Genomic DNA, 20,668 nt, shown 5'->3' on the forward strand with positions numbered 1-20,668 from the left:
ACATGGCATTGAAAGCATTTTTCAACTTAATAGGTTTTTTTGTTTTAAAAAAAAAAAACAACACTTGTTTTTTGCAACAGACCTTGCTCATCCTAACTATTCCTCTATTTACTGTAGTCCATCTCAAAGTTTACATGCAGTATCGCTGGCTCTGCAATGTGCTATGGCAGTGAAAGTTCAATTAGATTATATCTGTTTTCTGAGAACATTCATAATCAAGACAGAAGTAAGGGGGCAGCAGTCTCCTAGAAATCAATTCAAACTGTCTTATCATTGTGCAGTACTATGCTGTGCTCTGTGCTACAAAGGCTAGCCATATTTAACACTGAAGCTTTTTTCCATGTTGAACATTTCTGAGACCCAATCAACAACATATTGAATTGTTTTGTGTATGTGGTTTGAAGATTTAAAGAAACATTTTCATGGATGCTGCACTCTCCCTTTCAAAGGAAACCATACTCCAGCCTGTCCTGAACTACTGCCTGAACTGGAGTTATTCATTCAGTGAATAGGCGCTTACAGAGTATCCACTGAAGAGCGGGCACCAAGGATGCACAGGTGTGGAGAGAGAAATCGAGCAAAATGGTTAAGAGTGTGGACTTAAGGAGTTTCATGAATCTAGGCTAGGGTTCAAGTTTTGCCTTCTACCAGCTGTGAGGCCTTTTCAGCTCAGTTTACTTATTTGTAAAATGGAGATGACGTATAAATAGGTCAACCTCACTGGTGGTTGTGAAGATTAAATGAGATAATGTGTATAGTACTTTTATGTGCCAGGCATTCTGCTAAATAAATGATGGATATTAGGACAAACCAGCATCCACAAGGAATCAATGTATTGTTGAATCTACAATACAAGGTGAAACGGAGTTTAACAGGAGATAAGCAGAAGGCATAATGGAAGCAGAAGGTCCATTCTGCTGGGGGTTAAGGGAAATAGAATGAGGAAAACTCCCAAAAAAGAAGGCATACTCTGGTTGGACCTTACAGTCCTTGAGCCCAGGAAAAGGAGAAAGAAACAGCTTAAATAAGAACATGGAGGGCAGGGCACTGGTGGCTCATGCCTGCAAATCCCAACACCTTGGGAGGCCGAGGCGAGAGGACTGCTTGAGCCCAGGAGTTCCAGAGGCCCTGTCTCTACGGAAAAAAAAAAAAAAAAAATTAGCCAGGCATGGTGGCATGTGCCTATAGTCCTAGCCACTTGGGAGGCTGAGGCAGGAGGATCACTAGTGCCCAGGAGTTAAGAGGCTGCAGTGAGCCATGATCGTGCCACTGCACTACTGCCTGGGCGAAAGAGTGAGACCATGCCTCAATAACATAAAGTAACATAAAATAACATAACATAACATAAAATGACATAACATAAATAAAATAAAATAAAATAAAACAAAATAAAAACATGGAGGCATGAGCTCTAACCTACAGCAGGTTTTAGGGAACTCTGAGTAATACAGTGTGGTTGGCAAGTGGAAGGCTACAGCGGTATAGTAGGTTAGAGAAAAGTTGGGTGAGATCTGATTGTAACAAGTTTTGAATGGCATGCTAAAAAGTGTGGACTTCTAACTATAATGAGAAGCCCTTGTAGGTTTTTAAACAAGTGTATGACATTATCACTTCTGTGTTTTAGACCAATAATCCTAATGGTTGTGTGGGGTCTATACTTTTAATGAGAAGAGAGAAGATTAGGAAGGAAAGGTGATCATGTTTGCATTACCATCTTTGAAGCAGAGTGGTGGCAGTGGAAAGGGAAAGGAGGAGAAACTAATGACATGGTTCAGGTGTAGAGTCAAGTGCAACTTACAGGACGTGAGGGGTGAGGGAGGTGGAGGCACTGGAGTCTGCTAGTGCAAGTGGTTGGTAGACAGTTACCACTGTTCACTCAATAGCACGTACTGGGTGTCTACTACCAAAGTCACCAACGTAGAAATGGTTAAGAGGTAGCTCTTGTTATTCAGTTCGTATCTTAAAATCTAATTCTTTGACCTCTTCATCCTTGGTTTCTTGCATCCTTGCTGACCTCTGTGTCTCCTCTTGTCTTTTCTCAATAACGTTAATTTCCCCCTTCCCTTTCTTTGGTTGATGGTAGTGTTGAAGATCTCACGTTATGCTGAGATCTTGAACTCTTCACATCTTTACACTGGATCTGATTAGAAGAATGGAGTTTTGAAACATTTTTTAAAACAGAAGATTTATGATCAAAAAGAAAAGTCAGGTAATAGTAGGTATTTGATAATTCAGCAAATAACCCAACCATTTGTGTCAATTTATCTCATTAGAAGACACTATCTCCCCAGGCATATCATTCAGATCATATGCCACTGGTCAATATTTCGTGCTCAGTATACCGTTCCTCCTTAATCACAGGTGTAACTATTTACCAGTTTGACATTTACAAATCCATCTATAAGCAAATAACCACACAAAGCCAGCACACAGGGCATGTAAGAGGCCAATAAACTGAAGGCAAGACAGCAACGGCAACTATGGCAAAGGGATGAACTGTGCCAGCACAATTACGGTATACAATGACCAATAAAAATGTGCCTGTATAAAATAACTGCTTTATGAAATTTGCACAGAATACACAAGTAAGGTAGAACAATCATACTGAAAATAAAGTTGCAAGGCCAAATAGCCTATTATATTCTTTTCAACTTTATTTAGAGGGCTGCACAGTTTTCTTTTTTTCTCAAGTAATTACTAGCTATTCACAACTCAATCGACCAAATGAGCTGTGCCACTAAATATAAAAACGACGTATAAAGAATAGGGCGAATCTGCACAGCAATTAGGGATAGAAAGATTTACTGATACAGTTTTTGGTAATACAGTTGTGACTATTAATCCATTCTAAATTCTGTATCATTATAAACACAGTTTCCTGAGTTGTATAACAAGGTCTTTGTACACTGCTTGAGTTATAATCAGGCTGAGATATTAACACAAATTCCATTAATGCTAAACCCTGCAATTATTTAGCACATGAAGCAGTTCTGTGGTTCTTTGTTCTGTCTTTATTCCCAATCTAGGTGCCACTGTTTCCTCTTACCAAAAGGATCAATTATATCTCAAATACAGGAAGACCTCACACTTTGAATTCAATGATAATGTATATAGGAAGGCGCTAATTCTATAAGGCAGAAATCTACACAAAAATAATTCTAAACTCTTTAACCATGCAATTTGATTGTACAGAGAACTGCTTGTGATTTGATGCTTGAGAAAGGTAATGTCCACCATTTATGATGTTACTCCTGGTTCTAGAGTTGAATTTAGCCTTATAATAACCTGTGTACAGATCTGACCTAAAATGAAGTCACTCAAATGATAAAAGACAGGTGCTATTCAGGCTGTTAAACAATCCTCAAAGCCACTCCCTTTATTCCTCCTCTTTTTACCCTGAATCACTGTCATTTTAGCTCTAAGCAGATAATTCTGTTCCTAGGCCTTCCAGTTTTAAGGCCTACTTTCCAATGTAAAAAAAAAAAAAAAAAAAAGTCAAATTTATTCTTTTCACTATTACTTAATAGTGGCAATTCTAGTGAATGCAATAAATACTGGAAAGAAGACAAAATTATTATTTATAGATTTCAATGTTATTGAAAACCTAAAAACCTCAAGAGAATTATTTGAAAAATTATTACACCTATTAAGGGAAGAAAGTAAAACTAAAATAAATAAACAATAAATATACTGAATAAAACAGAGCAGTAACATGTTTCTGAGTAGTAAAATAATGCTGCAAAGATAATGAGTCTTTCCAATAGGCCATACATTTAATATTTTAATCAAACTCTTAGTGGGTCCTGTTTTTGGACTTAACAAAATGTTTCTGATGCTCATCTTGAAGACTTTGTTATACTGGCCAAAGAAAATTTAGAAATCACATAGAATAAATAAAAACAATATATATTTATTGTAAAGCTACAGTAATTAAAAAATGTAGCAATGACATAGGAAGAAACAGATGATCTGTTAAATGCATGCAGGATCCCATTGTCTAACAGGTGGTGAGTCACTTCCTGGTGGCAATGAACCAAACAGACAAGGTCCTTATTCTCCAGCACCTTATAGATAACAAAATGTAAAAAAATTAAAAGCTCAGAAATAGATATATATATCCAAGAATTTTTATTTATTGACTGATTGAGACACAGTCTCACTCTGTCGCCTATGCTGGAGTGCAGTGGCGTGATTTTGGCTCACTTAACCTCTGCTTCTGGGTTCAAGCAATTCTCGTACCTCAGTTTCCTGAGTAGCTGGGACTACAGGCATGCGCCACCATGGCCAGCTCATTTTTTCTATTTTAGTAGAAACGGGGTTTCACTGTGTTGGCCAGGCTGGTCTCAAACTCCTGGCCTCAAGTGATCTGCCCGCCTCAGCCTCCCAAAGTGCTGAGATTACAGGCATGAGTCACCACACCCAGCCCCAAGAATTTATTATGATATACATGGTATTTGAAATCCTTGGTGAAAGGATGGATTTAATAAATGGTTCTGGGATAACATATTAATTCTTTGAAATAAAAATAGATCTCGCCTTCAAGCTAAAAACAAAAAATAAATACTAGATTGGGAAAAAAAAGGTGAATTATGTATATATTTTGAGGTGAAGAGCACCTTCATTTACTAACGACAGACACATAAATAAAAACTAATAATAAATGGGGGAAAAAAGATTAGACCATCATAAAAATGTGCCAAAACCCAAAAATTCAGCCTTACAAACATACAAACATACATACATATATACATGTACAGATTCTAGTGTTGGTCAGGCTATAGGAAACTGACATACTCATATAATGCCATTGGATTACAAACTGGCACAACTTTTTGGAGGTTAATGTGGTAGAATATATTAAGGCTCAAAAATGTGCAAATCCCACCAGCATTTCTACTTCCAGGTGTGGGAAATGAATCACTGTGACCGTGGTCCTCAAACTTTAATGTGCATCATAATCACCTTGGGTTTATTAACTCACAGATGGGAGTACTTTCAGAGACTCTGATCCACTGGGTCTGAGGCAGGCCTTGAGAATCTGCCTTTTAACAAATTCTCTAGGGATGCATAAGCTGCTGGAGCTGGGACCACACTGTGAGAACCACTGCAACAGGAGCATGGCAGATTACTGAAAGCAGCAGCGAGAGGTGGCCTTTTCCCTCATTTGGTGGTGGCAGGAGACATGTTTGGACCAATATGGATTGGGCAGGGTGGGGGGGGGGAAAGGAGTTGAGTCGATTTCGGAAACGCTGAACTTGAGGTGAAGGCTCTACTATCTATTCTTATAAGGGCTCCAACAAATACTTCTTGTTTCTGAACATCTGCACTTGCCAGGGACCTTGGACCTCTTTGCTTCCATGAAAGTACATTTTCTAAAACCTGCTTTCTCCAGGAACCCTTTCCAGATTAATTTTACTTGACTGCATTCAGACTTTTCACTTCTGATCATTCAACAGCTCTCCATCTGTTTTTTAATTTTTTTGTTCTTAAACTGATTTTGCACACTTCTATGTTAGCATTAGGTTTGGCATGAGTAACAGAAATACCTAAACTAACAGTTTAAAACAAGATAGAAATACATTGCTCTGTCATGCGAACAAGCTGGACATAGGGAGTCAAGTGTCAGAGTGAAGGCTCTATAAATACCAGGACCTGGGTTCCTTCTGTCTCACTACCCAGCTGTGAGAGGCTCATTTCCAAGGTCACCCTATGGTCCAGTATGAGGCTGGAGTGCCAGCTATTCTAACTTCATTATAGCTCCCATGTCTGCATTCTAGTTATCAAGAATGATGACTTGATAAAGGGCATTCTCTCTTTCTTTAAAAACACTTGCCCAGGGCCAGGCGCGGTGACTCATGCCTGTAATCCCAGCACTTTGCGAGGCTGAGGTGGGCGGATCATGAGGTCAGGAGTTCAAGACCAGCCTGAACAATATGGTGAAACCCCGTCTCTAATAAAAATACAAAAATTAGCCGGGCATGGTGGCACGCACCTGTAGTCCCAGCTACTGGGGAGGCTGAGGCAGGAGAATCGCTTGAACCTGGGAGGCAGAGGTTGTGGTGCGCCAAGATCGTGCCACTGCACTCCAGCCTGGGTGACAGAGCAAGACTCCATCTCAAACAAAACAAAACAAAAACACTTGCCCATAATCTACAATGATTTCAAAATAAAAGTTTAAACAACAAAAACAACAATTCCCCTAAGTTGCACACATCATTTTCTACTTATATCTAACTGGCTAGACTTAGTCACATGGTCACCTAAACCAACAGGAAACTGGTAAATAGTTTTCATTTTGGGGAACTGTGTGCTCAGTTAAATTCAGAGAATTACTGACAAATAGTTAAATGGACATTTCTAGACAACTGGAAGTTTCTGCCACAGTCCCTATAGTGTATTATGTACACAGCAGCCAGTGACCTTTTCAAAATACAAATCAGATCACATCACAGCCTTGCTTAAAATCTTCCAGTAGAGTCCCATTATAGTTAGAACAAATCTGTGCCCCTTACTCTGACTTCGGAGGTACTATGTGACCTGGAGCCTGCGTGTCTCTCTGGCCTTCCGAGCGCTCTCTACTAGAACACAGGCCGCCTTCCCATCACTCAAAACACATCAAGCTAATTCTTGCCTCAGGAACCAGCTGTGCCTTCGGCCTAGAATCTCTTTGGCTGATTCCTTCCTGTTGTTCAGGTCTTGTGAGGCTTTCCCAATTTCTAAATAAGCACTACATTTTCTCCTTCATTTTGCTTTATTTCATTATTATATTACCTGGTATTTTGAGGCTTGTTGGTTGTCTGTCTCTTCTTACTAGAAAGAAGGGCCTTGTCTGTCTGATTCACTGATGCATCTCCACAGCCTAAAAGACTGTCTGGCCTCAGCAGTATTCAATACAGACACGATGAACACATGGGGGTGACTGAGCGCGACTCCAGTGCATCTTCTTTGTAACCGCAAACACATGGCACAATAACTGACAGGCACACATCTTGGATGAACAAACAGTAGCCACACATGTGACCTCGCTTTTTTAAATGTGAGCACAAATCAGGGGATGGGAAAAGAACTGAGATTCCCCCCCACCCTCCTGAGATACCCTGCCACCACTGTTATTTTCCTCAAGCTGGCTCAATTTACCTTTGTTAGTAATTAAGTGTGTCTCTTTCTACGTCTTCCTGTGTTAAGCAACTCAGTGGTAAACATAAAGCTTTTAAAATCCAACACAGAGAACCACCTACCTGGTCTCTCTGCTCATTACCATTTCCTATAATGACAGCAGAACAGAGTTCAATTAGAGTCCACATACTATTTGACATGGCAGTCACTTGTTTTTGATAAACTATGTTCCAAAGAACAAAAAAAGTACCCAAATTTAATCAAACTCAATCATACTTTACTAGTTAAGAACAAAGATGGATGGTGAACTTTGGGATCACTCCAGCCTACATATGCTAATGACATGCCAATCACTTTAGTAAGAAAGAGTAACTCTATAGCAGAAGTGCTTTCTCTTTCCTGCAGAATGTGACAAACTCCTTAGTCGAGCTGATCTGAGATGGCGCTTTTGTAAGCTCTATTTTAATTACACATCAGTCCTCCTGACTGTACAGTGACTACCATCACCTTCTAACATGATCAGGTCATATTTGAAAGACTACTTGGTATCTTCTAGTGCTGTAATTTCCAATGTTACTCCAGGCATATTTAAACCAACATGTCTTAATGTCATTTTGATTAGAAAGGATTGAACTTTCAGATTAGTATACCCTGTAATTTTGGAAGCAATATAACAAACCCGTTGAAGTGTCAGTTCTTGGAGCCACCCTGGTGTTGGAGGTGACTGAGAGAGCAAGGCCTCCCACCAATCACAGCAACTCTGTTCTGTTGTCCTTTTCTCTTTTGTTTTTCAAGTGCTTCCTCACAAAAGTTCCTCTGAAGTTTGGAAACCATTGGATTAGACCACCTCTTAAGATGCTCCTTTCCAACTCAAAGATCATAATAATTTCAATCTCCAGTGCCTCAGGGAGACGTATTTCTAAGTATAAATAATTATTCTACAGGAGCGTAAGCTGAAAAATGATAGGAGATTGTGCTGGATGGGTGGTACCCCAAGAGAAGGAGGTAGTCTATTGTTTTAAAATTTCAGATTTAAACTTTATTTCTAGTCTATCATTTTTCTATCTTTTCTAAAAAGGACTGAAAATGGCTTTGATTTCAACTTGTTTTGTCATGCAGGGTTTTTCTTAAATAGTGATTTTAATTTCAAAATGAAAGATAAACCAGATTGCAGTTGAGGATTTACTACAACAAAACCATTATTTAATAAGACTTTTCAATTGACAGTGTTAAAACAGTTTTTCCCAACCCCTGGAAGGAAAAGCCAAAAAGCTGATTTTTAATAAGGCTTTAGTATTAAAGGACAAGTTTTTCAGTACCACACTTATTTCTGTATAACTAGTTTATAGTCCTGGGTGAAACGTAAGAATGAAAAACGAGTTAATACTTGCACCGTCTCAGACAAGATTTTTAAATACAGTGCCAAGGAATATTTTTGCTGTTACATTACAAATTTAACCAGTTTCTACAGCTTGAAATATTGCTGAGTTGAACAGATTCTCCTGAAGCAAGTGTGCAGAATAAGAACAAAAAATGGATTTATAATCCTCATGTAATATTTTCATGAGACTATAATGCTTAGTTAACCTTGACAGAAGATTAACTCAAATTCTGTGAGGCCTAGAGTGATCACAGTTAAAAGTGAATTTTTTAGTTTCAACAGCATAGGAAAGGTTTAAAAGCCTAGTAAGGTTATTCTTTTGTCTTAATGGCTGAAAGTAAAACAAGAATAATCAGTGGCATCTTAAAGAACTAAAATTACTTTCTACTTAAAATCTCACACACTCATTATGGCTGATTTATTTTAGTAGAAACTGACCATAATATTTCAAACAAGGCTTCTGTGGGTAATATCCACAATTATGTAAATGTTAAACAGCTGCTTCAGATAAGAACCTCTTTGATGTTAAAGCAATTCACTTTATAGGATAAAAGGAAAACTTCTTCATGCCTTGGGGCACACAATGAGTAGTTTGTAATGGGAAAGGCCAATATCTTTTTAAAGGCAACTTTTTAAAATTAAAATATTGATTTTTAAATAAATTATACATGCGTTTGGTAAAAAAAAAAAAAAAAAAAAAAAAAACCAAAATCAAGTGATACAAATGGGTGTGCAGTGAAACCAGTCTTCCCTTCATTCCTGTCTTTCAATCCCCTAGATTTCCGTATTAGAATCAACTACTGTTAACAATTTCTTGAATCTTTCCAGACCAGTTCTTGGCATTTACAAGTTGATACCACAGAAGACTTTAAAAATAACTTGCTTTCTCTCTAGGAAGTCGCCACCAATAGCAGCAACAACAATAATAATTCAGCTTGAGCTTTAAAAATACTCCAGCATGTAAAAATAGTGTAGGCTAACACTGAAAAAAGAAAAGCCAGACACTATATTGTTTTCACCGTAGCTCTGCCATCACCAGAATCCTTTCCTGAAAGGTGCAACACTCAACGCTTCACCACGATGGCCAGAGAGGGCAGTGTGCACCCACGGGAAAGGCAAAGGCAGAAACGCTGCAAATCCCTTCACCATTGGAGGAGGCTCTACCAGCCCCTACCCTATCCAGCTCGATTTTATCAAGTTCTGCAGGTAAAGCGGTGTGACAGATCTACGCGATTTCATCCGGGGGTGCTCTCGGATGCACGGTCAGTAGCATGCTGACAACCTTACCGTAGTGAGGGCGCAATCCGACAACGGCAGAAAATTCAGATAAGCAACACGATCAGAAATCCTAGTGTGCACACGGTTTATCACGAAAGAGTAAAAACATTCCTTTCCCAGGAATGACTGTAAAAATTAGGAGTTAGAGATATGAAAGCCACAGGATGAATTTCAGAGTTGTTTTCAATTGTAATAAAGGAATCACTACGGATTTACGGTTTGTGTAATATTCATCAGCTAGAAAGTCCTAGGTTACCTTAGTACAAGCTGTAGATACGTTTACAGTGGGGTAGTTAAACGTGTCGAATTACTAAAATCTCAATTACGAATTTAGGAATATGTGGAGAGTAGACAATGTGTCCAATTAAAAAAAATTACACTGAACTTTCTAATAAAACAAATTTGAAAAAAGTGCTGTTAGGGAGCAGGAAAAAAGTCACTCTACAAATATTAAGATACAGTGCTGAGTTATACACGACACCGTTAATAATGCCTCAGCCGTACCCTCGAAATTTTTTAAAAAAGAACATGTTACGACATTACAAACATGTCAGCTTTCAATTTAAATCAGCAGGGGGGAAAAGGGAAGTCCTTTACTGAGTGGTGGTGCTGTTTTCCCTCTGGAAATTGAAAAGACGATTTATTCAGTCCGAGTTTCAGGAGCAACTTTGTATTCCAATCCTAATTATCTATGTATATAAATTTTCATCTAAATTACCACCTCCTGGGAAATGCAAAGCGGGTGGAGTATGTTTTAGAGCTCTGTGCTCTGGGCAAGCCAACTGTTTTAATTCCCAGTACAACAAATTAGTAAGAACCGAACACCAGCGGCGGGGAATTCTGAGACCTCTGGCGGAGCGCGAGGAGCGCCGCGTCCCGGGAAGCACCCGAGCAGCAGCGCTCCCCGGGGGCCGGGACAAGCCGGGTCCGCGGCGCCCGCGCGCCGCCCCCGGAGCCCGCAGTGGTGCCGCAGCCTCCGTGGCCGCAGCAGGTGGGACCCGGCTGGCCCGGCAGGCCCCGTTCCCCACCGCGAGGTGCAGGCGCCGCGGGGCTATTCGAAAACCGCTGCACGACGTCACGGCCGCGGCTTTTATTGTTCTCGTGGAATTACTTTTTGCCATCACATCTGGAGAAAGAGCGGCCTCCGCTCCACGACAGGAATCTCACAACTTTGCAAAGGGACGCGCGGAATTCTACGGAAGCGGCGCGAGGGCGCAGCCGGGAGGGCCCTGCCGGGCCCAGGGGCCTCCTGGCCGCCTTCCCGACCCGATCCCTCTTCCCACACGCGCCCCGCGAACGTCGGCCGGGCTCGCAGGGGTCGGAGGCGGCGCGCCCGGAGAGCCGGTGGAGACGGGCAGGGCGCGCGCCCCGCGGTCCGCTCCGAGTAGCCGCGAGCCCCGCCAGACAAAGAGGCGCGTCGGGTCCCGGGCGCGGGTAAGGGACACAGAGGCGCGGGCAGGGCGGCGCGCCAGCCTCGGCCCGCAGGGGGCGCCGTCCGCGGCCCCAGCGCCGGTCCTTACCTTTGAGGACCGAGCAGAGCCGCTCCAGGGCCATGTTCCCGAGCTGCTCGGCGCTTCGCGAGGGGCTGAGGTAGCGGCGGCGGTGGCTCGGCGCTCACGGCTCGGCGCGGCGGCGACGGCCCCACTCCGTCCCCATCGCCGGCCAGCAGCTGCCTCCCCGCTCCCCTGAGGAGAGCTCAGGTCCTGCGGCCCGCCATGCCTGAGCCCCCCAGTGGGCTCCCGCGCGGCCCGAGCACCCCGACGGGCGCCGCCTCCTGCTCCGCGGCGCCCCGTCCCATCGACCGCCCGAGGGCCGAGGAGTGCGGACGCGCGGCGCGGGACCGGCGGGCAGCTCCGCCCGCGGCCCTGGCGCGGGATCCACTGAAGTGGCGGGCGCGGGGCGCCCAGGCTCATTTAAGCAGGGAGCGCGAGCGCCGCGTGCCGGCTGCGCGGCCTGTGCGCATGTGCCCGCCCCGCCCCGCGCCTCGCGCGCCCGCCGCGGCCTCGCGCCGTGGGACGGCGTCGCTCCCCGCCGGCTGCCGTTAGGGTTGAGAGCTGCCTGGGCGCGGGGGCCGTGAGGGCGCCTCTCGCCGTGGCTGCGCGGCGGCCTCGTCCGAGAGGCCGGCGCCGGGGCAGGGACCGGCCCGTGCCCAGCCGCCGCGCAGGGCGCCCGGGGCAGCTGGCCGAGCCCTCGATGCCTCCCGTCTGACGGAGGCGCCCGGGAAGCGCCGCCCACCTCGGCCCCGCACCCTCGCCGGCCTGCCGGGTCTCCGCCAGCCCTAGCAGACAGAGAGGGGCGCCGGTCCCTGGTCCCCCAGACCTCCATTCAAGGTCAAAACTTTGCCCAGCTCAGCCTTGCTCGACCCTGGGCAGGGAAGCGCGGACATCGGCAGAGGGAGCCCGAGGCTCTCCGTGCCCTTCGCGCCGGTGAGTTCCCGACCCGCGGCGCTGCCGGTGTTTCCCTAGCGCCCGCCAGGTTGACAGGCACTTTAGTACCAACTCCTCAGACTCCCCCTCATGAAGTAGGTTTTAGGGGATTGGAAAGTCGAGGCCAGAGAGGTGAAGCCCTTCGTCCAGAGCCGCGTAGCGAATGAGCGGCATGGCTGTGCACCTCCCCCGGGGCTGCCCTCCTAGCAGCTAACCACTACGCTGGGCAGCTTCGCCAGCTGATGGGAGTCTCCAGGTCTGCCAACAACTGCCTGGCTGTTGGTGGTATTCATGATCCTGCTTTATTTTCTCCATAGCGATTATCACACTGATATGACCTTCCTCATTTATTTGTTCATCCTTTATATCTCCCTCACCCTCACACCATTAAAATATCAGCTGCTTGCAGGCAGGCCGACTGCATTCATTTTTTTCACTCCACACATACGTATTGGGTGTTAATTATGTGCAGAAGACAATGATTGGTGCTGGAGATAACAACCGTGATCAAGGCCTTACCATAATAGAATATTTATGCCTGTCTCTGCGTGTAGTAGGAACTCTGTAAACGTTTGTCTAACCAACCAATTGTAGCTAAAGACAATGTCAGGCAACTGAAAAATTTTTCAGGTGTTAAGCTCTTCTCTCTCACTTTGTATTCCTTCAGGAAAGGTAAAAAGCATAAATAATTCATGAGATTTACAAAGGAAAAACATACTTAACACCAATTAATATCGAGGTGTTTCACCCTTTGCCATGTGCTGTGAATGGGGGCATAAAAGATGGGTAAGTTTGGGTTCCTAAAGGTAACCACCTACTACAGTTAAGATCGCACACGAGAACCAATTAGGAAATAAAACATTTAAGAACTTTTTCCCACGGATATAAAAAGGTGGCTCACGCATGTAATCCCAGAACTTTGGGAGGCTGAGGCAGGCGGGTCACCCGAGGTCAGAGGTTTGAGACCAGCCTGGCCGACATGGTGAAACCCCATCTCTACTAAAAATACAAAAATTAGCTGGGCGTGGTGGCACGCGCCTGTAGTCCCAGCTACTAGGGAAGCTGAGGCAGGAGAATCGCTTGAACTGCACTCCAGCTTGGGCAACAGCGAGACTCCGTCTCAAATAATAATAATGATGTAGCATATTAGTAGAATAGGAGAGTAAGAAGACAATATTAAGTATAGGTTACAGACAACAGTGAACCAAAAAAATTTGAGAGGAAGGGGCTCTCAAATTAAGAACATAATAGTTTCTTAATGTGAAGTTGTTGACTGAAGGAAAAATCTGCGTGTGATGTCGTCAGAGAAGACTTCCTGAAGGAGGTGACACGCAAACCATGGAAATGCTTGGGGTGGCGAGAGGAGAGGAGGCAGAAGAAGAGCTCAGGAGGCAGGGAGCAGGATGAGCCTGGAACGTGGGGCAAGTGTTGTGTTTGGTATTAAAGAAGAGGTTGGACATGGTGGGCTTTGATTATGGAGATAGGTGCTCAAATGCTAGTTAGGTAAATGATTACTTTTAATAGTGCAGTAATGGAGTTCTGGGAACATTCATCTGGCATTTGAGGTTGTAATAAAAGGGGAGAGATTAGAGCAACCACAAGAATTCCAAAAGTAGATCTGTAATACTTCTACGTTTACTTTAGAAGCTCTTACTTGTATTATTTTGATTAAACCTAAAAAGTCTTTTTTCCTCTAGAATGTTGGCTTGGGAGTAGATTCCAATTGGGAATGTTCATTTTGTGGCTCCCTTTTAAGACACCTATCTTTTTTAGATGTGCTGGTGGAATCGTCTGCAGTCGATTTTTCGAGGAATGTAGGAAAGCACAGATCGTAGCTGAGACTACTGTGTGGCCATATGTTAGCCAAATCAAAAGGGAAGCGTTTTCATATCTCTCACTTGGGCGTTCTGTATTTGAATTATTATTTTCCTGGAAGATCACCCAGTAGCACCCAGTCTGTTCCCAGATTACCTGGCAGTTTCCAGGTGACTGAGGGCTCGGCTTTCCTTGCATCCTGCCAGTCTCCCAGGCATCCATTCAGGCTCTCCAACTCCTCACAATCATTCCTATAGTTTGAACTGGGTTTTCTCTGACCAAGTCCCATGTAGTACTTGAATGGTATTGCATGGCATTTACTTGTTACTAGAATGAACCTTGTTTTTTTTTTTGTTTTTTTTTTTTTTTTTGAGACGGAGTCTCACTCTGTCACCCAGCCTGGAGTGCAATGGCTCACTGCAACCTCCGCCTCCCAGGTTCAAGCGATTCTCCTGCCTCAGCCTCCCGAGTAGCTGGGATTACAGGCGCCTGCCACTATGCCTGGCTAATTTTTTTTTTTTGTATTTTTAGTAGAAACGGGGTTTCACCATGTTGGTCAGGCTGATCTCGAACTCCCAACCTCAGGTAATCTGCCTGCCTCGGCCTCCCAAAGTGCTGGGATTACAGGTGTGAGCCACCACGCCCGGCTGAATGAACCACTTTTTAAAAGGAAGCATTTTATTGTCAATGTTTATACACTTAACAGATTTTTGTTGTGTCTCTGTTTTGCTATTGTTTGGGAGTGTTAACATTTTATTACATGACAGCCGAGGAAAGCAGGTTGTTGCATTTGGAGATTGTTACTTACTGTCTGTGTCCCCTCCTAGTTCATATGTTGAAGCCCTAACGTACAGTGTGGCTGTATTTGAAGAGGAGGGCCTTGAGGGAAGTAATTAAGGTTAAATGAGGCCGTATGGGTGGGTCCCTGATCTGAAAGAAATAGTGTACTGATGGGAAGAGATATCAGAGAGCCTGCTGTCTCTTCATGCACAGGCACCAGGAAAGGCCATGTGAGGACACAGCAAGAAGGCAGTCATCTGCAAGCCAGGAAGAGCATCCTCATCAGAAACTGAATTGGCTCCTGCCTTGATCTGAGACTTTAGCCTCCAGAACTGTGAGGAAGTATGTCTGTTGTTTCAGCTACCCAGTCTATGGTATTTTGTTGTGGCAGGCTGAACCAGCTAATACAGAGATTATAACTAAGGAAGGTAGAGGAATTTAAAAAGAACCAAACTTTTATGTGCAGAAGCTCTGTTTGTAGTAAAATATAATATGGATCTTTACAGGGTGCAAATATGGCTACAGCAATGGTGACATTTAGTGAAAAACAATCAGGTGGGTTCTCAGTATATGAAGATTTCAGTGTTTATTACACAACTGTAGGTTTTTTTTTAGGGAAGGAAAAGAGGAAAATTGTAATTTTTAAAAAGTACATTCTGTTAGTCTGCTCAGGCTGCCATGGCAGAATTACAGTGTAGCTATAGACTGGGTGGCTTATAGTGTAGAAATGTATTTTCTCACAGTTCTGGAGGCTGGTTTCTGCTGAGGCCTCTCTCCTGGCTTGCGGACCGTTACCTTCTCACTGTGTCTTCAGTGGCCTTTTACTCTTTCTGTGCGCACCCCTGGTCTCTTCCTCTTCTAATAAGGACACCAGTCCTATTGGATTAGGGTCCAACCCTTCTGACCTCATTTAACCTTACCTATTTCCTTAAAGGCCCTGTCTCCAAAAAGTTATATAGAGGGATAGGGCTTCGACATGTGAATTTACGGGAAACACAATTCAGCCCATAAAATGCAAGAGCCACAATCATTCCTGTGTTATTGATATTGAAGAAGAGCTGTCAGGGGGTCAAAGAATTCTTTCAGTAACACTGTCCCCTAAACTTCTAAATTTCTGGTTAGCATAATTTTAAACAAAGAACGCTTTTAAGAAATATTGCTTCCTATTAACATAAAATATTTCATCTTTACCAGGAAAATTTCAAATTGTCAAGAAAATTTCTGGTCATTAGTTACTTTCCTTTGATTGTGAAAAACTAAGAAATGCCCTAATTTTAGTCATGTGCTGCATAATGACCTTTTGGTGGATGATGGACCACATACACAACTGTATAAGCTTATAATACCATATTTTTACTGTGCCTTTTCTATGTTTAGATATCATTAGATATACAAATACTTACCATTGTGTGTAGGAAGTAATTGCCTACACTATTGAGTACAGTCACTTGCTGTACAGGTTTGTAGCATAGGAATAATACGATAAACTGTAGAGCCTAGGTGTGTAATAGGCTACACCATCTAGGTTTGTGTAAGGACACTCTGAAGTTTGCACAATGATGCATTTCTTAGAATGTATGTCTGTCGTTAAGTGACATATGACTGTATATTTCTTAGAATAAAGTTACTAACATATATGGTATCTTTTTTTTTCTTTAAAACCAAAATCCCATGTTGAAAAGAGATATGTTTGCTTAAACCTATTTACTTTCTAACCTGGTGTTCTTTCATTAAAATCAACACCCCCTCCTCCAAAAAAAAACCTATTTACTAAAAGCTGAAACAAATGCTAGTTTATTGGTGCAGTATGAAACCATAAGTGTAAATTCTTGATGCAGTTATTTGGTAATGTTTGTTAAATAATAAAAATTCTTTATAAATTCAACTTAAGGGCTTAACGGACTGTGACTGTCTGTGCTGGCTTATATTCTTACACTATTTAAAACAAACATGACTGGAATGCATCTATTCAACTATATGTCAGTGTTATTTAATTCTTATATTTGTGAGAAAGGTATATCTAAATTACTGTACTATTAAATCTCAAACTATTTTGTGCTATAAAATATGTAATCTAAGACTTGTAATGAAACTTCTGTTTCTAGATATATGATCCAGAAAGGGATCTTTGGGAAAGTTTTATAAGATTTTTTTTTTTAAATTGTGAAATATAATCCATATTTAGAAAAGCACCTTAAACAAATATGTATGTACAGTTTAATAAAGTGAAGGGCCATGAAAATACTACCCAAATCAAGAAATGAAACATCACTTACATACTAAAGTCCTCCATATGCCTTTGCCTGGTCATAATCTTCTCCCAATTCCCTAGAGTTTATCACTATTCTGACTTTTGTTATTTCCTACCTTTTCTTTGTAGTTTTTTAAATAAATATATCCTTAAACAATATAATTTAATTTTTCTTGTTTTTGAACTTTATATGTATGAGTGCATCATGATGTGTGTATGCTTTTGTGTTTTGCTTTTTGGCTTAACTTTGTGAGATTAATCCATGTGGTGTGTGCAAGTGTAGTTCATGAAATGTCATGGCTGTATAGTATTTCATTGTATAAAAATCCATGTAGATGGATATTTAGGCAGTTTCTAGATTTTGGCCATTATGAACATAGTTGCTATGAATATTTTTATGCCTATAGCCTGGTGCACGTGTGAGAATTTCTTAAGAGTAGAAGTGATATGTAGATTTAGAGTATGCATATCTTCTACTCTAAATAAAACCAACCACTGCTTTTACTTTTTTTTTTTTTTAAACTTTGTCCCACTAAGAGTGTATCAGACTTTTGTTGCACCACATCCATACCAACATTTGGTTATTGTCAGTAGTTAATACTTTCTGTCAATCATTTTGCTCAATTTTTTATTGAGCTGTCTTTTTCTTTCTAAATGATTTTGTAGGATTTCTAGATTTTGAATACAGTCATTTTTATTTGTTGAAAATATCTTCTTTCATTTGGTGACTTATCTCTTCACACTTTCGAACTTCTTATAGTTCTTGTGGACAGAGTTACTAATTTTAATATACTTCAATATATCAGAAATTTCCTTTATAGTGTTTTTTTAATGACTTGAATAGGAAACCCACCCTTACTCTAATATCATGAAGTTATTAAATTAAGTACTAGAAGCTTATAAATTTGCATTCACATTTCACCTTCAATCCACCTGGAATTGATTTTTCTGTGTGATGGGAGTGCAGTTATCTTTTAGTTAAAGAATTGTCTCAGCTTATTGTTAAAAGGCCGTTCATATTCCTCTGCTCTGTGGTGTTACCTCCTTCCTGAATTAGACTTCCATGTGTATGAGTCTTTCTCTGCACTCTCTAATATGTTCCATTGGTCTGTCTATCTCTTCACCAATACCGCACTCTGTTAATCACCCTAACTTTTTTTTTTTTTGAGACAGAGTTTCGCTCTTGTTGTCCAGGCTGGAGTGCAATGGCATGATTGGGTCACTGCAACCTCTGCCTCTTGGGTTCAAGCAATTCTCCTGCCTCAAGCCTCCCGAGTAGCTGGGATTACAGGCTTGCGCCATGATGCCCGGCTAATTTTTGTATTGTTAGTGGAGACAGGGTTTCACCATGTTGGCCAGGCTGGTCTCGAACTCAGATGATCCACCCGCCTCGGCCTCCCAAAGTGCTGGGATTACAGGCATGAGCCACCATGCCTGGCCTCATCACCCTAACTTTATTATTTTGTTACCTGGTAGAGCAGGTCCTTATTCTTTTTCAAGATTGTCTTGGCTGTTCTTGGTCTTTTATATTTCCGTGTACATTTTAGAAACCTCTTAGCAAGCTCAGCAACACAACACCCCGTTGGGATGAGTGGAGTTGGGAGGGCTTTGACATTTTTACAATTTTGAGTCTTCCTGTCCATTAACATGGTACAGATGTGCATTTATTGAAAATTTCCTTAGCGTTTCTCAGAAAAGTTTTATAATTTACCAGACAGAGATGTATGCTGCATCTTGTGTTATACAAATTCCCAGGTACTTGACTTTTTTGATGCTGTTATAAATGTTACCTGTTTTTAAATCCCATTTTCTAATTGTTCATGCTGGCGTATAAAAATGCAATTGATTTTAGAAAGTGCCAAACTGTTCTCTAGAGTGGCTTTCCTATTTTGCATCCCCACCAGCAATATATGAAAATTCTAGTTTTTCCTCATCCACATTAGCACTTTGAATTGTCAGTATTCTTTGTTTTATCCATGAAAGCACTTTTTATTCGTGATAGATGTGTATTGGTATCTCTTCATAGTTTTAGTATTCATTTCCCTAATGGCTTATCCGGTTCAACATCTTTTCATATGCTTGTTTGCTACCCATATATCCTCTTTAGTGAAGTATCCTCAAATTATTGCCCACTCAAATTGTTTTTTATTTTTACTGGTGAAAAGATGTCTATTTAGAATTAGCCAGCTGGACTCAGTTTAGATGATTCCAGTTTTGTTGGCAACATCCAAAGCATCATAAGCAGGAGCCAGTCAAACACATGCCTTCTCTCCATTGGGCCTGATTGATCAGGCCACATCAGTGTTGCAGAGCTTCCCCACATCCTGTTTGCTCTGGTGCTTGTTGGCTTTGCCATCCACGGTGACCTCAAGTGTGTTGTTATCTTCTGTCTTCTTCATGGCACTCAATGCTCAGGGAATCAGGCAGAGTGATCAAGCTTGTTTCTCCTGGGGGCACTCTTCTGAGGATATCTGGGTTGTCTCTAGAGCTGTAGTGTTTTGGGGTGCTGGAAGGTGGGTGAAGTGCAGATACTCCTTTTTGTGTGTGGCTGTGGATGCTTTCCAGCACTGCCTTCTTGGCCTTCAAAGCTTTTGCTTTGGTTTCAGCTTTGGGAGAGGCAGGAGCTTCCTTAGGTGTCATCTTGTCTGAGTTTTTGTATTGTTGAGTTTTGAGAGTTCTTTATAGATTCAGGATACAAGTCTGTTGTTGGATATGTGATTTGAAAATATTTTCTTGGCCGGGCATGGTGGCTTATGCCTATAATCCCAGCACTTTAGGAGGCTGAAGCAGGTGGATCACTTGAGGTCAGCAGTTGGAGACCAACCTGACCAACATGGTGAAACCCCATCTCTACTAAAAACACAAAAATTAGCCAGGCATGGTGTCACACACCTGTAGTCCCAGCTACTTGGGAGGCTGAGGCAGGACAATTGCTTGAACCTGGGAGGCGGAGGCTGTAGTGAGCCAAGATCACACCACCGCACTCCAGCCTGGGTGACAGAGCAAGACTCCATCTCAAAAAAAAATTTTTTTTCTTTGCATATATAGCTTGTCCATTCTCTTGGAAGTGTCTTTGTCAAAGCAAACATTTTTAATTTAGATGAAGTCACATTTATCAGTTTTTAAAAAGAATCATAACTTTGGTGTCATTTCTAAGAACTCTGCTTACCCCTAGCCTATGAAGACATTCTATGTGTTCTTTTAAAGTTTTATAGTTTTACATTTTATATTTAAATTTATGACCCACTTTGAGTTAATTTTTGTGTAAGGTATGAGGTTTAGATCAAGGTTCTTTTTTTCTCCTTTGCCCTTTGTATTTATGGCAAATACAGATGATCAATTGTTCTGACACTATTTGTTGAAAAGACTGTCTTCCACTTAGTAACTTTTACATCTTTGTCAAACATCAAATGTCTATATTTGTGTGAGTTTATTCCTGGACTCAATTTTATTCCATTGGTCTGTGTGTCTCTCTTTGCCAATACCACACTATCTTTATTACTCAAGCTTTATAATAAGTTTTAAAGTCACATAGTTCGATTTCTTCAACTTTGTCTTCTTTTTCAACATTGTTTTAAACTAGTCTAGTTTATTTTCTCTTTCATATAAGTTGCACAAAAT

The 20,668-nt window shown here is 41.8% G+C and overlaps 1 protein-coding gene and 1 long non-coding RNA gene across 8 annotated transcripts in view; one reads left to right on the top strand and one right to left on the bottom strand.

The window, feature by feature from the left end:
- NETO2 (neuropilin and tolloid like 2) overlaps nucleotides 1-11,685 on the bottom strand; it is a 61,988-nt gene extending 50,303 nt beyond the window's left edge. The window contains exons 1-2 of one of the 4 annotated variants that reach the window (XM_063700184.1): nucleotides 11,296-11,656; nucleotides 1,891-2,140 (exon numbers count right to left, since the gene is read on the bottom strand). In XM_063700184.1, coding sequence (XP_063556254.1) covers nucleotide 1,891 — 1 coding nt within the window. In that variant the 5' untranslated portion in view covers nucleotides 1,892-2,140; nucleotides 11,296-11,656. Of the gene's footprint in view, nucleotides 1-1,890; nucleotides 2,141-11,295 lie in introns of all 4 variants that reach the window. The other 3 variants (XM_004057605.5, XM_004057606.5, XM_055366741.2) reach the window with 3 other exon arrangements.
- Nucleotides 11,686-11,730: 45 nt separating this feature from the next.
- LOC134757506 (uncharacterized) overlaps nucleotides 11,731-20,668 on the top strand; it is a 114,137-nt gene continuing 105,199 nt past the window's right edge. For 2 of the 4 annotated variants that reach the window (XR_010131556.1, XR_010131557.1), the window contains exon 1: nucleotides 11,731-12,201. This is a non-coding gene — a long non-coding RNA (uncharacterized lncRNA). The remainder of the gene's footprint in view (nucleotides 12,202-20,668) is intronic. The other 2 variants (XR_010131554.1, XR_010131555.1) reach the window with 1 other exon arrangement.

This window comes from Gorilla gorilla, chromosome 18 (assembly GCF_029281585.2).
Source record: "Gorilla gorilla gorilla isolate KB3781 chromosome 18, NHGRI_mGorGor1-v2.1_pri, whole genome shotgun sequence".
In the NCBI taxonomy this organism is placed as follows: domain Eukaryota; kingdom Metazoa; phylum Chordata; class Mammalia; order Primates; family Hominidae; genus Gorilla; species Gorilla gorilla.